At 45.1% G+C, this 17,295-nt stretch overlaps 1 protein-coding gene across 1 annotated transcript in view; it reads left to right on the top strand.

Moving 5' to 3' along the window:
- Positions 1–311: 311 nt before the first annotated feature.
- Positions 312–17,295, top strand: part of LOC135816697 (sushi, von Willebrand factor type A, EGF and pentraxin domain-containing protein 1-like) — a gene marked incomplete at its 3' end in the record, with an annotated part of 56,231 nt that continues 39,247 nt past the window's right edge. The window contains 5 exon segments of the mRNA XM_065329824.1: positions 312–549; positions 2,759–2,895; positions 5,914–6,084; positions 10,985–11,284; positions 14,070–14,189. Coding sequence (XP_065185896.1) covers positions 2,784–2,895; positions 5,914–6,084; positions 10,985–11,284; positions 14,070–14,189 — 703 coding nt within the window.

The raw sequence follows: 17,295 nt of genomic DNA, 5'->3' as shown, positions 1-17,295 counted from the left end.
ACGGTAGGATACAGATTTCAAAGGGTGTTGTTGGGCCAGTGCGAGACCTTGGTTATTGATGAGAATCTGGTGATTTCTAACGGAATCCGTGCATGAAGCGGGCGACAACTTTCACCTTTTCAGCAGGTCACGGATCACGCGTGCTTGTGGTGCTCTGTTCCTGTATTCCCGTACGAACATCACACATCCCCCACGCCACGCGCGCAAAGCAAGGGAAGCAACCAAACAACAGTGCAGATAGTATACGCGTACCCGTACTATACACTGCATTTCGAGCAAGAGGCTAGGCCAAGGAAAGCTGAGAATTTTTTTCCTCGGAGCCGGAGGCCAGAGTAGGGAACAGCAACACAAGTTTGTTTTATTCTTTCAGCTCCAATACATAAAGACTTTTGAATAAGCATTGCATGAATACGGAATAGCCTGTGTGATTAGCCAGTTCAACAAAACAGCTGATTCGTAGCACCAGCACCGGAGACGTTTACTGGAGATTGAAGTTCATGTGGATAGCTGCCGTGGGCTCGCGGCAGCACTACTCCTCCCTGTGTCAAGGTAAATCAGAAATATACCTCTCTCGCTCCTTCTCTGTATGTCTGCCTGTCTGCCTGCCTGCCTGTGTGTCTGTGTGTTTGTCTGTCTATCTGTCTGTCTCGGCAAAAAGCCTGATATCCAAAGGACGAAATAGCAGCACAGGTCCAACCTTGGGATTCACGAACTGCATCAGTATCAATCAATCAATCAGTCTACATGGCATTGTAGTCTTGCTTTTGTTGTGTGGTCTGGCCATCATCCGTTGCATTGTCTGTATGTCTGTTTGTATGTCTGTATGTATGTCTGTTTGTCTGCCTGTATGTTTGTCTGTATGTCTGTCTTTATATCCGTCTGTCTGTCTAGATGTCTGTCTGTCTGTCTGTCTATCTGTCTGTCTGTCTGTTTCTGTCTGTCCATCTGTTTCTGTCCGTCCGTCTGTCTCTTCTCTGACGCTCTCTCTGTGGCTGCCTCGGTAGTGATATCAGTATGATAATGATAATACTAGTACGTTCATACCTCGGTTATCTGGACCCGGAAGTTATGGGCACTTCGGTCTACCGGGCACCCTTTGCAGCTTTGGGCGAGCTTCAGTGGAAATATTACTACTCTTTTGTCACTTTCTGTGGAAATAATGACATCACATCCATATCTATGGCCTTTCCCCATTAAAATGTATGTGATTCGGAGCTACACACGAGTCATAGAGTACCACGTAACTAATAGCTTCATGCCAGATGGCAATCTTCAGACAACTGATCCCAGTGATGAACAGCTAGTATGGTATTTAGACAGTGGCATAGGACAGAATCCGTGAAGGTTTGAGGTCTGGTGAGCGTGAAAAGTCCTGGAGGGAGAATGTGCCAAACTCCCTAATAGTCAAGCGAGTGAGAAAAGAAAATATGACGGCAGGAAGGCAAGCAAGGCTGTGTGAAAGATAACGTGACTCACCTGCAATCACATGCAGGTGCAAGATGCCGCGCACTTTGGTAAATGCTTCAACTAAGTTAGAGCTTCTAGTGTACAGGCAGAACATTTCACCGGTCAATAATTTCGTCCAGCTCCAAAGAAAGGGAGTTCGTCCGGCTGTAAAGTTCGTCCATGGATCATAAGAGTGTATTGAAAAGCTGGACAAATCGACATTCGTCCGACATTTAATTTAGTCCAAACGCTCCTTGGACGGAAAAAGACGAAATTAAATTCCAGACGAATATTTCTGCTTATACAGTATTTGAGAACACGCATAATGGAGTCAGCCTGAGAGAAGAGGAAGTCACACAAACACATCAAAACAAGGAGGAGAGAAAGAAACGGGCTAACCAACAAGCAATTCGAGAGGTAGAGAAAGAAAAGATATGAAACTCGGATTTTGAGCCAATATTGAAATAATAAAGAAAGCAAAAGGACATATGGAGAGGAAAAGGACATATATAATGGCTATGAGGGGGTTGAGAGTAACTGTTTGCCACGGTACCTAGTCTATACACAGTCAAAAACTGCAGCAACTCGATCATTTTTTTTTAACCCATTCAGCGCTACTGGGCCTTGCCTATGGTACTCTGCATATAAAATGCTAAAAACAGGGCCAATAGCAAGTTCTAAAACTCCAGGGTTCTGGCAACTGGGGTTCTCAAATATTTTGGAAATGATTGCCAAGACTATCAACTACAGGGTGACAGAATCGATACAGTCCCCAAAAAGAATAGCGCCTCACAATAGGGGACGCAAGTTTGCTCAAATTGCGTGAAATACGCCAAATGCGTGAAATTGCAGCTGAAAGATCGCTGAAAAGAGAAGAAAAAAAAGACGCGTAGTGTTTTCAAGCTGGATTCGTACCAACGACCTATCGTACAAGAGGCAGGATCACCAACCAACTGACTAACAGTGCTTTTACACACCAGACAGTGCCAGAAATCACTATATATCCCATGACGTCTATAGACGTCATCCCGCGCATGGGGGGCATTTTCAATGACGTCTATAGACGTCATCAGCGTTCAATGGGTTAACAAAGACGAGACGAACGGAGACCAAACCCCCTCCCCCAAAACGGACCTTCTCTAAAAGAATATAAATCTGATATTGACATTTATGGACGACCCCATAATTTAAATTTAATCGTCTCCTCTGGTATTTTCCTTGCTCGGGGGTGGTCTAATGGTTTATGTGTTCAGAATGTCCATAAAATGTTCGCGTAATTTAATCGTCTCCATCTGGTGTGTTCCTTGCTCAGGGGTCTAATGGTTTAAGTGTTCAAAATGTCGCTAGGCTTACCCCAACATCTTGGCCAGCAACACAATCATCACGTTCTGCTTCTTCTAGTCGTTGTTGTCTTCTTGAGCCCTACGCCAGGTGCCACGCAGACGCCCGGTAAGAGTCCATTGTTGAAATACGAGTGTGTGTGTGTGTGTGTGTGTGTGTGTGTGTGTGTGTGCGTGTGGGGGGAGGGGGGGGGGGGGCTGCATCATCCTTGTGCAGCACGTTCTTGCATGCATGGACAAGCAGAGCATACACGCGAGCATCCGCATACATATACACACACACACACACACAGACACATGCAGGTGCACACACACACACACACACGCACACCCCCCCCCCCCCCCCCCCACACACACACACGCACACCCCCACACCCCACACACATGCACATGCACATGTGCACGCACGCCCATACACATATGTTGTTGTTGTTTGTTTGTTTGTTTTTATTTAACATCGCAAACGGGCAGACTTGCCCAATATTATGATGGCGATGGAAAGGTACAACAATACAATGCACACACACGCACACACATACACACACACACACACCTTGACCTTGACCTTTGACGCCCATCGCCGGAGGCGATGATAGCAATGCTACGGCAGAAGCCATAGCAACTTGTGCTGGGATTGCACCATTCAACAGCTTGCAAGGCTGAAGAATTGACCGTCACTATTCAGCCTGGTCTACACCATACAGCTATCTGAAGTGACTTTTTCTGGCCAGTGAATCCCTATTTTTGGTCTTTTCATTTTTTTCCCGCAAACACATCACACCACATACTCCGGCATGCACTGGACACACACACACACACACACACACACACACACACACACACACACACACACACACACACACACACACACACACACACAAACACACACACACACACACCTTGACCTTGCCTTGACCTTGCCCTCATGCGTTCAGCCGGCTTGCACGGACGGTAACAATGCCTCAGCATGCATATGTAAGTTGAACCGTCCACCTCTCCACACTGCGTACGTATCTTGTAAAAAAAGGCTCAGACTGAGGATAAATCATCGGCCAGCAGGAGGGAGAGAGTGTGTGAGATTGAGAGAGAGGGAGAGAGAGAGAGAGAGAGAGAGAGAGAGAGAGAATGTGTGTGTGTATGTGTGTAAGTGTATGTATACTTATGTGCGTATGTATGTGTGTGTGTGTGTGTGTGTGTGTGTGTGTGTGTGCACGTGTGTGTGTGTGTGTGTGTGTGTGTGTGTGTGTGTGATTGAGAGAGAGAGAGAGTGTGTGTGTGAGAGTTGGAGGGGGAGTGTTCGTGAGATGGAGAGAGTGTGTGTGAGATGGAGAAAGAGTGTTCGGGACATCGGGAGAGTCTGCATGAGATGGAGGGAGAGTTGTGAGATTGATTGAGAGTGAGATAGAGTACGTGATCGATAGAGTGAGATACAGTCCACTTCGCTTATAACGACACTCGGCGGGGCATCAGAAAAGTGTCGTTATTCACAAAGTGTTGTTATACCCGAAGTCTCATTACTGTAGAACGGGTAATTTTAGCGACTATTAATTTTCGCGTTTTCCCATTGTCAACTGGTTAGCGACGTTTTATTTTAGCGATTTGCAGCGATTTTACTCACGGATCACCAGTGCACTACTAATGTCTCAACGGATTAGCGATTTGAAACTTTAGCGAAAATGAGTCGATCGCTAAATTCGCTGGGGTTTTTACGTCGCTAAAATTACCCATTCCACAGTACATGTAGTACAGTGGGATGGGACTTTGCTCTGGGCATGAAAATTCTGTCTTTATTCGCGAATTGTCGTTATATCTGCAGTCATTATTAGCGAAGTTGTCTGTACATAGAGATGGATAGAGATAGAAAGAGATATGAATAGCTCACTGACTTGTCAGTTTGAGTACTCTGGCAAGGTACGTTCGAGCAGGCTGGTTTAAATCTGGCTTTGGAAAATTCCAACTCGGATGGAGAGCCAAGGATTAAAAATAGAAAAAGAGAAGACCATAAGTTTACAAGTTATCCGTTTTGTCCAACAACGATTATAAGCAGGATACTGGTGAGTCAGAGCGTGCAACAATTAGCACAAAACTGACTGATGTGATACTGACATTCAATGACCTGATGCTTAGCTGCATCACGTCTTGGAATGCGCAAACCAGCAGCCTTCTAACTTGGAATGTTCTAAGTTATGAAGTAACGTAAGAAAGGGGAAGGTGAGCGCACTCTAGACGAAAACAAGCTAAACATCACAGCGAACCAAGAATGTTAGCTATGACAAGATGATGACGAAGGATGAAGGATCACGGCACAGGACGGCCACGGCTCACTTCGAGAACGCGAAACAACGACCACCCAACTTGGGAGGCTCATGTTATCGGAGATGCAGCTAAGCATCAGGTCGTTGAATGTCCGTATCACATCAGTCAGTTTTGTGCTAATTATTGCACTTTTGGACTCACCAGTATCCTGCTTATAGTCGTTAGTGTTGGAAAAAATGGATAACTTGTAAACTCATGGTCCTCTCTTTTTTAATTTTGGAAATTTTCATTGCTATCAGGTTCAGCAGCTTTTTCTCTGTGCTGCGCTGATGAGTCCACAATGGACGAGACAGTTCTGTCCGCAAATTGAGTAGAGATACATAGAGGTAGATAGTGAGAGGTAGAGAGATTGAGAGATTGAGATTATAGATAGTGTGTAAGATAGAGAAAGTGGGACAGAGGAAGTGTATCAGAGAGAGAGAGAGAGAGAGAGAGAGAGAGAGAGAGAGAGAGAGAGAGAGAGAGAGAGAGAGAGAGAGAGAGAGAGAGAGAGAGAGAGAGCACATGTGCAAGTCAAACTCACAACGCTCAAATTTGTGGGAGGATTAGTTGGTTTGAAAAGCTACCTGAGAATGTTCACCGGTATAGCTGGCATTAAACTAATATCATCGCTTTCTATCATGGATAAAAAGAAAGGACGAAATGTTACGAGTTATGACTAACTGGCCACCAACATAACCAGATCGTATACAGTCAGCGAATGCGACGAAAAAAGACACAAACTGACAAGGAGTACTGACACATTCGACGACCTGACACCTAGCTCCAACACTCCGAGATAAAGCTTTCTATCGTGTCTTGATTTGTTCAGGGGATTGTGGCATACCGACTGTTCAGGGTGGCAGTGTCCCACAACTTCCCAAGACCACAGCCGGGGCCATCGCCATGGTGACTTGTAGTACAGGTTACGCAATGAATCCATCACTGCCCGCGTCAATCACATGCCAAGACAATGGCACCTGGAGTACAAGCCCATGTGTCCGTGAGTAGTTCTGTATGCACATGTTTTAGCCTCACCAATATAATTATGCAAAAAATACGCAAAATATATAGCCTGCTCCAGCTCAACTGATGATGGGGTGAATTCCCCCGCAACACTGGGTATTGAGCAGAGAGTGAGTGGTGCTTTCTTGCAGGATTGCCGAGTGGACGGTTCGATGGACTTCTCGTGTGCTCTGGATGGCAGTCGTGAGTCAGTCAAGTGAGAATTCAAGTCGGCAGGAAACCCACGAGCTCCCATGTAGGGAGCAACACACTCTTGCCCAAAATATGCACTTCTATTTTATTAACCCTTTTCATGCCATGGACGCGTTAAGGGGCTGTCCGTAAGTATCGAACTTTTTTCACCAAACGGATTATTTTAGTTTAGACCCAACCCCTCCCTCCCTCCCCTTCAGAACGTAAAAAATGTTGACATACATGCATATACAACGGCCATGTACATGGATCAATGTTTTCTTGAAACGAAATTGGTCAACCCCCTCCCACCCCATAACGAAATTGATTCGTTTTGTGAAAAAAGTTCGATATTTATGGACGACCCCTAAAGCGTTTTTAGTACGAGCAGATTGGCCATAAAAAAAATCGAATCGAAAAATCGAAAACTGTCGAATTTTTTATTTTATTTTTTAGATTGGCCATGAATGTGTTTACGCGTTCCGCCTACACTGTACAGTACATGATGTGTATCGAAGGCTGTACATGTAGACGAGTGTACGAACTGTCATAACTCCGTCAAAATATCTCGGATGTCTAGAGTTGAGACACTGCTGGAAAGGTCTTGAGCTCAGCTGTCCAGGGATGTAAAGTTCTTCGCTGTACGACAAGGTATGACTGAGCGGCGACAAATTGAACCGCCAGAATGCGCAAATTTCGCTTTTTGGCAACGGATTCAAATTTTTTGTTCGTGACTTTGTGCAGGCTAGGGGATTTCCCCTAAAGACCACGCGTGCACAGTGAGCCAAAATTTCCCCAACAGGATGAAATTGCTTGGCATATGACTTCAGATGCTGAGGTATTGTTTCAACACCCGTGGCCTTTGTTGCTAGCTTGTGCTTCGCTTTTTGGTGCTTTTCTGACCGCACATGTGAGGAGATAGAGGTTTTCTCGGTGCCTAGCTCTTCTCTGCAGGCAGAGCAGAACAATTTCTCCGGCATCGACTACCAAACACTGCTCAGGAAACTCTTCAGTCCTCTTCTTTGGCGAAACACTACGCACAAATCTTGATCTACTATGGTCGGTCTGGTCAGTCCGACCAGGACTGGAGCGCTTCGCCGGATTTCCCCGGAGAGAGGTTGGAAGGAGAACTTCTTTTCCTCGATATCTCTGACATCTTGGCGCTGCGAAACCAAGCCATAAACTCCACCTGCCGCTCGCTTGGCGATGGAGCAGGAGCAGGAGTCTGCTCATCGTCGTCCTCGATCAAAAAATCGGGTGGTATGTTGGACACCAGCACAATATCTACCGGGGTAAACTAGTACTAATAGTGGTACACAGCCCCTACAAGAGTTCATAACCTCCGTGAACCCTCTTAAACTCTTGGCCTCAATGAAAGCTTTCTCTTGGAGCAAAATCTGGGCAAAATGCCGAGCGAGCACGGCATTGCCAAGCAGAATATCTATGACGCGTGGGGAATATTTTGCCGCAAAGTATCACTGTTGGCCGAGCAAATTTGGTCGGACACTACACTGCACACCCTGGATTTCTCATGTTAAAAAAATATTTTTTACAATGATGACAGCTCACAGGCAAAGACAAACAAATTGCGTAGTGGGAGCATAGTGATGGTGAGGCTTTTTTGCCTTCAGCCGACCTGAGGTCTCGACGTCGTCACGGGGACATAAAACGCACCCCACCACTACCAGCACAGATCAGTTGTCAAGACGACGGGAGCTGGACGTCAAGTGTGGGTCTGTGCGTGCGTAAGTTAATCATGTACGCATGTCTTTGATGAAAACACAGATATTGCAAGATGAGGATTTGTTTGTTTTTGATATAATCGCCAATAACGGCAGCTCACCAGAGCCTATTTTTTTAATGAATGGACTGTAGAACGATTTCAAAACTGGAGCCAAAACTTGGATCTAGATACCAACAGCACATAGAATGAATCATTTTTTGGCCATTATCCGAAAAGTGATGAAATGGATTTACTGTTTGTCTACAGATTTTTGGCCCATTCAAATTTCGGCCTCCCAGGGCTAAACACATTTCAACTGCACCAAATATTTGGCCTGTACTGCTGCCGCCTGTAAACACTGTCACACTGAACCTTGCAAAACAAAATTGGCGTCAAATGCTATATTCTGAGCAGCAGATCACATCCTTCTTTCTGATCAATGGCAGGTTTCTTGGTCCAGGAGAAATCATAATTCTGTGTTGCCATCTTCAGTAGGTCCATCAAATAGTAGTGGTAGATTTTTCATTTGACCCGACGAGACCGCACGACTCTTGATCAGAAAGAAGGTTATGATCTGCTGCTCGGAATATAGCCAACCCTGCGGTGAAGATGTGTATGGAACTATGGATCTGTCGCTTCAGCAGCCCGCAGTTCTCGATCATGTCACACCCCAGCAGCCTTCATTTCACCTACCGTCGGCTGAATTGTCAATTTTCGAGGTTCGTGAAGTATTTGTCTCATGTAGTTGGCAACCTTCAGATCTGACCTTCTGACCGTGATGATTTGTTGGCTTTCACTTGGCGTCTACTTTTCACCTATCTTTGTCACCACTCAAGTGTGACGTGTAAACTAGCGTAACCTATTCGTGTTTCCCTCTCATTGTGATTGACTTAGCACTTGTGATAGTTATGTCTGGTAGGGTTCATAACACCTCCATTCTGCACTATTTCTTTTGTGTTGATTTGGCACATATGTGAGTTAGTTGAGTGTTCACACCTTGCGCCAGTATCTTCTTTGTAAAATAGCATTATTCAGCTTAACCTCTTCATTCAACAACTGCTTCTCCTCTGATGAGTTCCCCGTATTGTTATGGAACGGAACAAGCCTTGTCAGGAGTAACAATACCGTAAAGTAGCGCCAGAGCGCCCCACCATCTCATCCTTTCGTGGTCGTATTATGGAGGTGGTCTGCTGTCTGTAGGTCATACGACATGAACCTTGTACACATATTGCACGTTTTGCAGTCAATCCGTACCTTCAAGAGGACACAAGCTCCACACAAAAACCTGCCAAGTGTGACCTTAGTACACTAAGATTCTCACATCGTACACACTTCATTGCACTCTGCCATACGATTTTCCTTTCTCTGGCTGTAAAATCAAGGTGGGGCGCTCTCGTGAGACGGGGCGCTCTGGCGGTACTTTACGGTACTTGCTTTCGTGGAGTGTGGCTGGTGAACTGTTCGCGCTGTCGTCTGCAAGCGTCGCGTGGTCTCGTCGGATCAAATGAAAAACTCATTACTTTGAAGAAAATTGTGCCATACAGTGGTTACAAATCCACTTGAAAGCTCTTCTCATCTCCCTGTAGATACAACTTGTCAAGGAAAAGGATTTTCTACTTGAAAAACCACCAAGCCTTTATATAGACTAGCTGGAATAGTTCCGTCATCTTCTTCAAACTTGTATGTGCATATCATCGTTTCTTTGAAATTCTTTCCACTCTTGCCCTGCTCAGGCGATTGTGGATCGCCAGCCATAGTCTCCGGCACCAGTATAGCAACACGGAGTACCCTAGCTGGTGCTGTTGCCACAGTGGGCTGTGCTAGAAACTGGGCAAAGAGTTCTTCCGGGCACTCCTCAGAAGTACCTTGACTCTCTCAAGGAAACTAGAGTCGGGTAAAAGAGAAGAGAGCCGCTGTTCCACAGCGACATGATGGAATTGTTATGTCAAGTGCTTCCTAGTTGATTCTGGCCCGTTTGTTTGGTCAGGTGATTCTTACCAATCCCCATTCCAGAATGGTTGTCGATGACATTCTGAAAATGCCCAACCAAACCTTACCTTAAAGAGACGCTCCGGCTCCGGTGCGACAAACGCTTTGTGAACGCCAGATAGCAGCGTGAGCGTATTAAGGTCGACCAAAGAACAACCATTTGATGGTCAGAAATGCAAATGTGTGTACCCATGGGTGCATATTCCCCTGCTAGTTCGCTTGGGTCTGTTGCCAATGACCTCTTCTGTTTGAAGGTGTAATGTTTTACCTGCCAGCTTTGTTGGTTTGAGGCTTCATACTTTCAATACCTGATAACCATGGACTGCTTCTGGCTACAGTAACTCTTGTGGAAACAATGGTGCTAGTGAAGCTTTTAAATTATCAGATCCATTCTGATTTAGCCACACACACATTAGTAGCAAGTGTTACCTTTCCAGGGGGCAGGGGTAACTGCAGTTGGATCCCGGGACAAATATCCTGATGCTGTTTTCTGCAACTTGTCCTCACCACACCACTGACGTGTGGTGAGCCCATAAGTGGGATGATATTCAAGTCCACCCTCGAGTTTTGGATTTTCAAGGTTTTTCGGCCGTTGGGCGGTTCAATAGCCACTTGAATCATCTTTCCAAGACCGCTTTTGAGTGTCTCCCCCCTCTCCCGGGGAGACTCACGTGACAAGTTTTGGCGTTGATTAAGTGCAAGTACTGTAAGACCGGAAATTTTAAAGACCAACAAATTTAACGTTTTTTTGTAATTTTGGCATGATTACGTGCAGAAAGTTTAACGCTGGCTACTTTGCCACCCATCTGTATGCGCATATTTACGCAGACATCTAGCGATAACGTATTTTTCGAATAACGAAAAATAACTGATCGTTAAAACGTTAGACTTTGAGACTCGTTAGACTTTCCGGTCTTACAGTAAGTAAACATATTGTTCTTAAACAATTTCCACTTTATATATGGTTAAGTGTGTTCCGTGTACAAACCTGCAGAATATCCCGAACTAGACAGCTACAGCTTTTGTCCACGTACCCACACTGTTCTCCGGGATGCATTTCGTTGGGGAAAAGTCAACTATACAACCGCTCTGAAAGGCTGTGATTTGCACAATGGCAAGATATTGAGCGTGGAGTCCTTTCAAGCAAACTGTACGGATGTAATGGACATGAAGCTAAAAACTGTGTCCTGGATTAACAGCAGTTATACAGATAAAAATGGAAGTCAAGTACACTGGTCTACTGCCAATTTTGGCTTTTTTGCACACAAACCGTTACATGTTATATGTGAATTTCGTAAGTGCCCAATTGCCTTCGGGTTTGCAGCAAATTTATTGTGCCACTTTCCAACCCAGACTTATAATGTACTCCTGGACTCAGTAGGGTTGCTCACGAAGGAAACCAAAGTTACCATACCAGGTCCTGCCAACAGAGACCCTGTCTGCAAGAACACATGCTACTAGTTCATATCACCTGTTGTGGCTGTTATGAACCCTCTGGTTCTCTAAAGTGTCAGGAACGAACGACCCCACACGGCACGAGGACAACTATTTATTCTCAACAGTATATTTCACTTCGATCGACTAAATTAACAATGAACAATGAATGAATAACTAACACTAAAACCACCAGGTAGTTCTAGCGTGAAAATGACAGCGTATATGAGAAAAGCATACACATGCCACATACAACAACAGCGCACACAGCAAAACCGCACATAGCGCCTGTAGCGTATACCACGTCGTAAACATCAGCGGTACGGCGGAGTCGGGATACAACTGCATTGAAACGAACACACGCGAGAAGGCCTTTCACTCTCGAGAACTCGTGTTTTCACAACAGTGGATTTATCTGCCCTTGCCTCTGTCCAATCACTTTTGAAACGATGCAAAGAAATCAAAACGGTCAATCTGAGCCTCTGGATACCACGCAAACTTGCCTATTAGTCATAGCAAATCCCGTAGATAATCGATATGTCAAAATCCAATTTCAAATTGGATTTTGACATATTATATCGAATACTGGACAGTATTTCACAAAATGATTTCTAAACTTCAGCGATTGAGTATGAACGAGTGTTGCTCACAGCCCACTTTTAAGAGAAAAGGCCCCTTTTACGGGCAAACAGAATATTATTGACAGTGGCACGGTGAATCATTAGAACACAAAACCCAAAAATCGAAAACAATTGTATGTGTAAACGGTATCATTTTGTAGAGGAAAGATCAAGAGTGCCTAATCCCCTTTTGACATCAAAATCAATGAAAAAAGCGCAAAAAACGAGAAAAAGAAAAGAAAAAAACGAGGAAAATACAAGGGCACTGTCCTGCCCACCATCATCTCCAAAACCTTACAGCCGGCCCTCCGACATTGCCAACTCTCGCAATGCTCTTTTAGTGAACGTATCTCTAAAAGCGGGAAGAAGCAACGCTGCTAGTGCACCACGGTTTGGCAAACAAACAGAGCTCACTTTCATCACGAAATATTATTAAAACGGAAGGCTGTGGTAACACTAAGGCATGGGTCATGATATCGTTACTAAGCTCTGAAATCTGGCACGCCGATCACCACTCTACGTGAAATGTCTAATTCATCTGCTGGATTTCGATAATCCATCAAGACTTTCTTATCGCTGCCTGTATAAAGGCGATGACGCCTGATGGGAATTCCCTAGTAAAATAGGAATAGTGAAAAGGAGAAGGACAAAAATGTTGCAATGGCACAAAACTGACAAGGAGTACCGAGATTGTCTTACTAGTTTCGTCATCTTCCAGAAATTTTCGGCATTCTTTGTTGCCGTGATGCGTAGCTCGTGCTCTTCTTCGTTGCGCTTTTCTTTCCCCTCTTGGACCTTTCTGAACCTGAGCCTTCCAAGTTGAAAGGTTTTTGGTTTGCGCTTTGGAGAAGTGTTGGAGCTAGGTGTCAGGTCGCCGAATGTCTCAGTACTCCTTGTCAGTTTTGTGCCTATTTGTCGCACTCGCTGAAGGAATAAGATCTGGTTACGTTGGTGGACAATTAGTCATAACTCGTAACATGTTGTCCTTCTCCTATTTCACCATAATTTAATTGGCTCGCCATCCGCGTTGTAAATAAGAATAAAAATAAATAGTTTCGAAAGGATTGGGAGAACTTCAATTCCCCGACTGATCCTTTGAAATGAAATAAAACGAGAGAGCTTGGAAGCTCAGGGCCCTACGCTATGCTTTTTTGCCTTGATGAGCTAGAGAAAAGAAGCATAGGGATGTTATAAATTCTTATAAATTTGTGGTGAAACGAATATTCGAATATTCGAACATTCGTTCGGTTTGTCACATTCGAATATTCGTTAAGTCACATTCGAGTATTCGTTACGTCACTTCGAATGCAGTGCCTGTACATACATGCACGCCGAACACGGTACAGTGCAGTGCGTACAGTCTGCCGGTGACTTTGTACTGCATGCATTCACATGTATGTCCATACTGGACTGCCAATGGTGCACATAACATGTATGAATTTCGAAGTAACCTTATGCGGCAGTACATTTTATGTGGCACTACCGTTTGTCATACCTAATAATAATGACAATATCCATCAAATGACTGAGAGGAGGGCATGTGATGTCATCTCTGCTACCAAAAGAATATTCGTTCATTCGTTCGTTAAGCCAAAGAATATTCGGCTAGTAGGTTTTGACATTCGTTTCACCACTAGTTTTTAGACATAACCTGGGGTTCTAACCCGCACCATCGCCTTGCATGCATTCCCCCATACACTTCGCATTCATACTCATTCTTCCAAGTTGCTTCACGTTATGATCTTGCGTTTGAAAGCCCTATTTGAATATTGCGGCCAGCTGTATGTGGCCAGCTGTGTTTGATGGTACGGTACGGTACGGGACAGATACGGGGTAGCGCCAGGTGTGACACAAACACACAAACAAACAAACACCAAATTTAAGCTGTGTGGACCCTGGCTGGCGCCAGACGTTACTGAAGTAACGTCTTCTGCATAGCTACGAGAATAAATATAAATGTCACTGTCAGAGTTGATAAAGAAGATTTTGTTGCACATCGTGTTCCTTTCATCAATTTGAATTCAGCTGTCGGAGACCATATCGCTACCATCACTGAGGACTGTGACGTCGTTTGTGACCGTGGATATGCGTACCACCATAGTACACCAGGGTGCAAAGGAATAACACAAGTCCTCTCATGTGATCGTAAGTCTGACGATCTAACGCTTCTTTGATAACACACTAGTGTTTTTTTGTTTGTTTTTTCCGCACCCAAGACAGCGTAGTGGATTGAGGAGAGGGTGAGGCCAACCACGGAGGAAGAGAAAAAAGAAATGAAAAGCACGTACACGAAAGGGGTAGGGATTAGCAAGTTACAAAGCAATGGGATGCCCAGCGAGCTATGCAGCGGAAGAGGTGACTGTGTTTTAGTTTACTGGAAGATACTGAAGTGCTGTCTGACGAGGGTGCAGAATTTTGCCTTATCCGGAGCTTGCGTAACACTGGGAGGCAGTTGAAGCCATGTGGAGTAGGTGGAAAAGAAAGGGGAATTTACGAATAGGGTAGGTCTAGCTTGGGGTAGACGAACGTGGCTTCGGGTGATATCACATGACTTGAACCAATTAAGCGACTGCGAGTAAGCAGGTTGCAGGCCAAGAAAAATGAAATGAGCCAGGGTGCACTTTTTATTTTATTTTTTCTATTGAACACTCACTGTATGATGAACTAAAATGAGGAGGAGAACTCGATACAATGGCGCATATCCAGCAGGACGGAGTGGGTGGGACCTGTGAAGCTCAGCCGACCAAGGGTCTCGGCATCACAGCTGCACATGTGCACCAAAGGAAACAAAATGGGGAGTGGAAGGGCGCGGGGAGCAGGAGAGCAAGAACTCTAAGGTTAGGAAAGAGAGGAGGGAGGGGAGGAAACCGGGAAACTTGTTATTCCAAGATATGAGTGCAAACAAGTAAGCAAACTGTTGTGAAACCACAAGTTCTCGAGAGTGAAAGGCCTTCTCGCTTGTGACATTGTGTTCGTTCCAATGCAGTTGTATCCCGACTCCGCCGTACCGTTGATGTTTACGACGTAGTATACGCTACATGCGCTATGTGCGGTTTGCTGAGTGAACCCTCTGGTTCTCTAAAGTGTCAGGAACGAACGACCCCACACGGCACGAGGACAACTATGTATTCTCAACAGTATATTTCACTTCCATCGACTAACAACAATGAACAATGAATGAATGAACAACTGAATAACTAACACTAAAACCACCAGGTAGTTATAGCGTGAAAATGACAGCGTATATGAGAAAAGCATACACATACAACATACAACTACAGCGCACTCAGCAAACCGCACATAGCGCATGTAGCGTATACTACGTCGTAAACATCAACGGTACGGCAGAGTCGGGATACAACTGCATTGGAACGAACACAATGTCACAAGCGAGAAGGCCTTTCACTCTCGAGAACTTGTAGTTTCACAACACAAACAAGTACAAAGATAGCAGTATCAGGATCATGATGCTGAGGCAAAAGTAGAGGCTCATTGCCGTGCAGTTTTGATGAAAGATTTAGAGTGAGAATGGAGGAGAGTTAGAGAGATATAAAGACAGATGGATTGGGAGTTTGATGAGAAGGGAGAGCTCCGAGATCTTTAACAGGGTCGTACGGGCAGTAGCCTAGGAGACAATGTCCGGACTTGGGAGGATCAAGGTAGCGTTGCAAAGCGGTAGTGTACGCAGCAGCATGCAAGTCTGGATTTGAGACGTAACCATCAGTATGAAATATTATGGGCAGTATACGGCGATGAGGAATTTCTAATTTCTCAATTTGGGTGTTGATGGTGGACCAAGCAGGGAAGCCATACAAAATCTAATGTATTAAACGACCAGTTATTTTTCGTTATTAAGAGGGGACGAATGTATGATTTTGTCAATAGGAAGGTCGGAACATTTGTCCATGCAAAGCAGAATAGCAGCATTTTTGGTTTTCTATTAAGAGAGCATGTCATTCCTCTTGCAGTAAAATCCAAAAACTACACGCAAAAATTCAGTCACTTTTGCATCAACTGTTGCACCGAAAAATGTTGGTGGCGCAAGGAGAATCTTGTCGTTTGGAGTGACAAGTGATCACCGCTGCTTTTCCTTGTCAGAGTCAACAATACACTTTGTTCTGCAGCGTTGGGAGTGGTGTTGGAGTAGAAATTGCTGACTAGAAGTCGCGGAGGGGAGAGCTTTCCTGCGCAGGTATGAGTTTGGACGTATTTCAGAATGGTCGAGTGGAAAAATTCAAAATTGTTTATTTCAAGAAAACCCAAAAAAGATGATGGGGGATATGTCCTCAGCGCTAGAAGAGGTGTTCTACTATCTGCCGGTGTTTAGTGTTTGCTAATTGAGGTCTTGAGCTCGTGCATGGAAACGGTGGCGTCAGCACCCCGATGATGGAGATTTGCGAGCTTCATTCATCGACCTAGTGGCCCGAACAGCTGCTACTAGTATTTTGCTGCGTGCCCAATCATCACATGATGCTCGTGTCAAAGCTAAGCTCAGCTCAGGCTCACTTAACGACAAGCAATGGTGGTCCAACATGAAGAGAGCTGCTGGGATGGAACGTGCCTCTGAGATACCTCTGCTGAAGGACACCAACGGCACAGATTATCCAACTCGCCAAGCCAAGGCCAATTGCCTCGCCAGGTACTACTCCCGGAAGTGTAGCCTTGCAGATGATGACATCTCTCCAGACGATCTGCCAGAAATGCAGCATTTGGACCGCCATGGTCTTGACCGCATCCATTTCCGGCTTGCTGATGTACGCCGCCGTCTAGCCAAGCTGAATACATCGAAGGCAACAGGACCTGACAATATTCCAGCAAGAGTCCTAGCTCAGTGTTCCAGTGAGCTTGCAGAACCAGTCACCAAACTGTTCTCACTCTGCTTTCGCCATGGTGTTCAACCTACCAAATGGAAGCTGGCCCATGTGGTTCCAGTCTTCAAGAAGAGCCCCCGCTCGGATCCCAAGAATTACCGGCCAGTCTCACTACTATCCATCCTGTCAAAAGTAATGGAGAGCATAGTAAACAAGCAGCTCGTGAATTATCTGGAGCGTTTCAATATTCTGCCCGACAGTCAATATGGCTTTCGGCAAGGGAGAGGCACGTGCGACATCCTCACTGCTTTGCACACTGAGTGGGTTAAGACTGTCAGCGATGGAGGGTACGCTCACATGGTGGCGGTGGACATAGCAGGAGCATTTGATCGGGTATCACACTCTGAACTGATTTTCAAAGCCAAGAACGTTGGCATTGG

This window comes from Sycon ciliatum, chromosome 5 (genome assembly GCF_964019385.1).
Source record: "Sycon ciliatum chromosome 5, ocSycCili1.1, whole genome shotgun sequence".
Classification (NCBI taxonomy): Eukaryota; Metazoa; Porifera; class Calcarea; order Leucosolenida; family Sycettidae; genus Sycon; species Sycon ciliatum.
The sequence above is the reverse complement of the archived record's forward strand: the minus strand, read 5'-3'. Positions and strand labels throughout refer to the sequence as shown.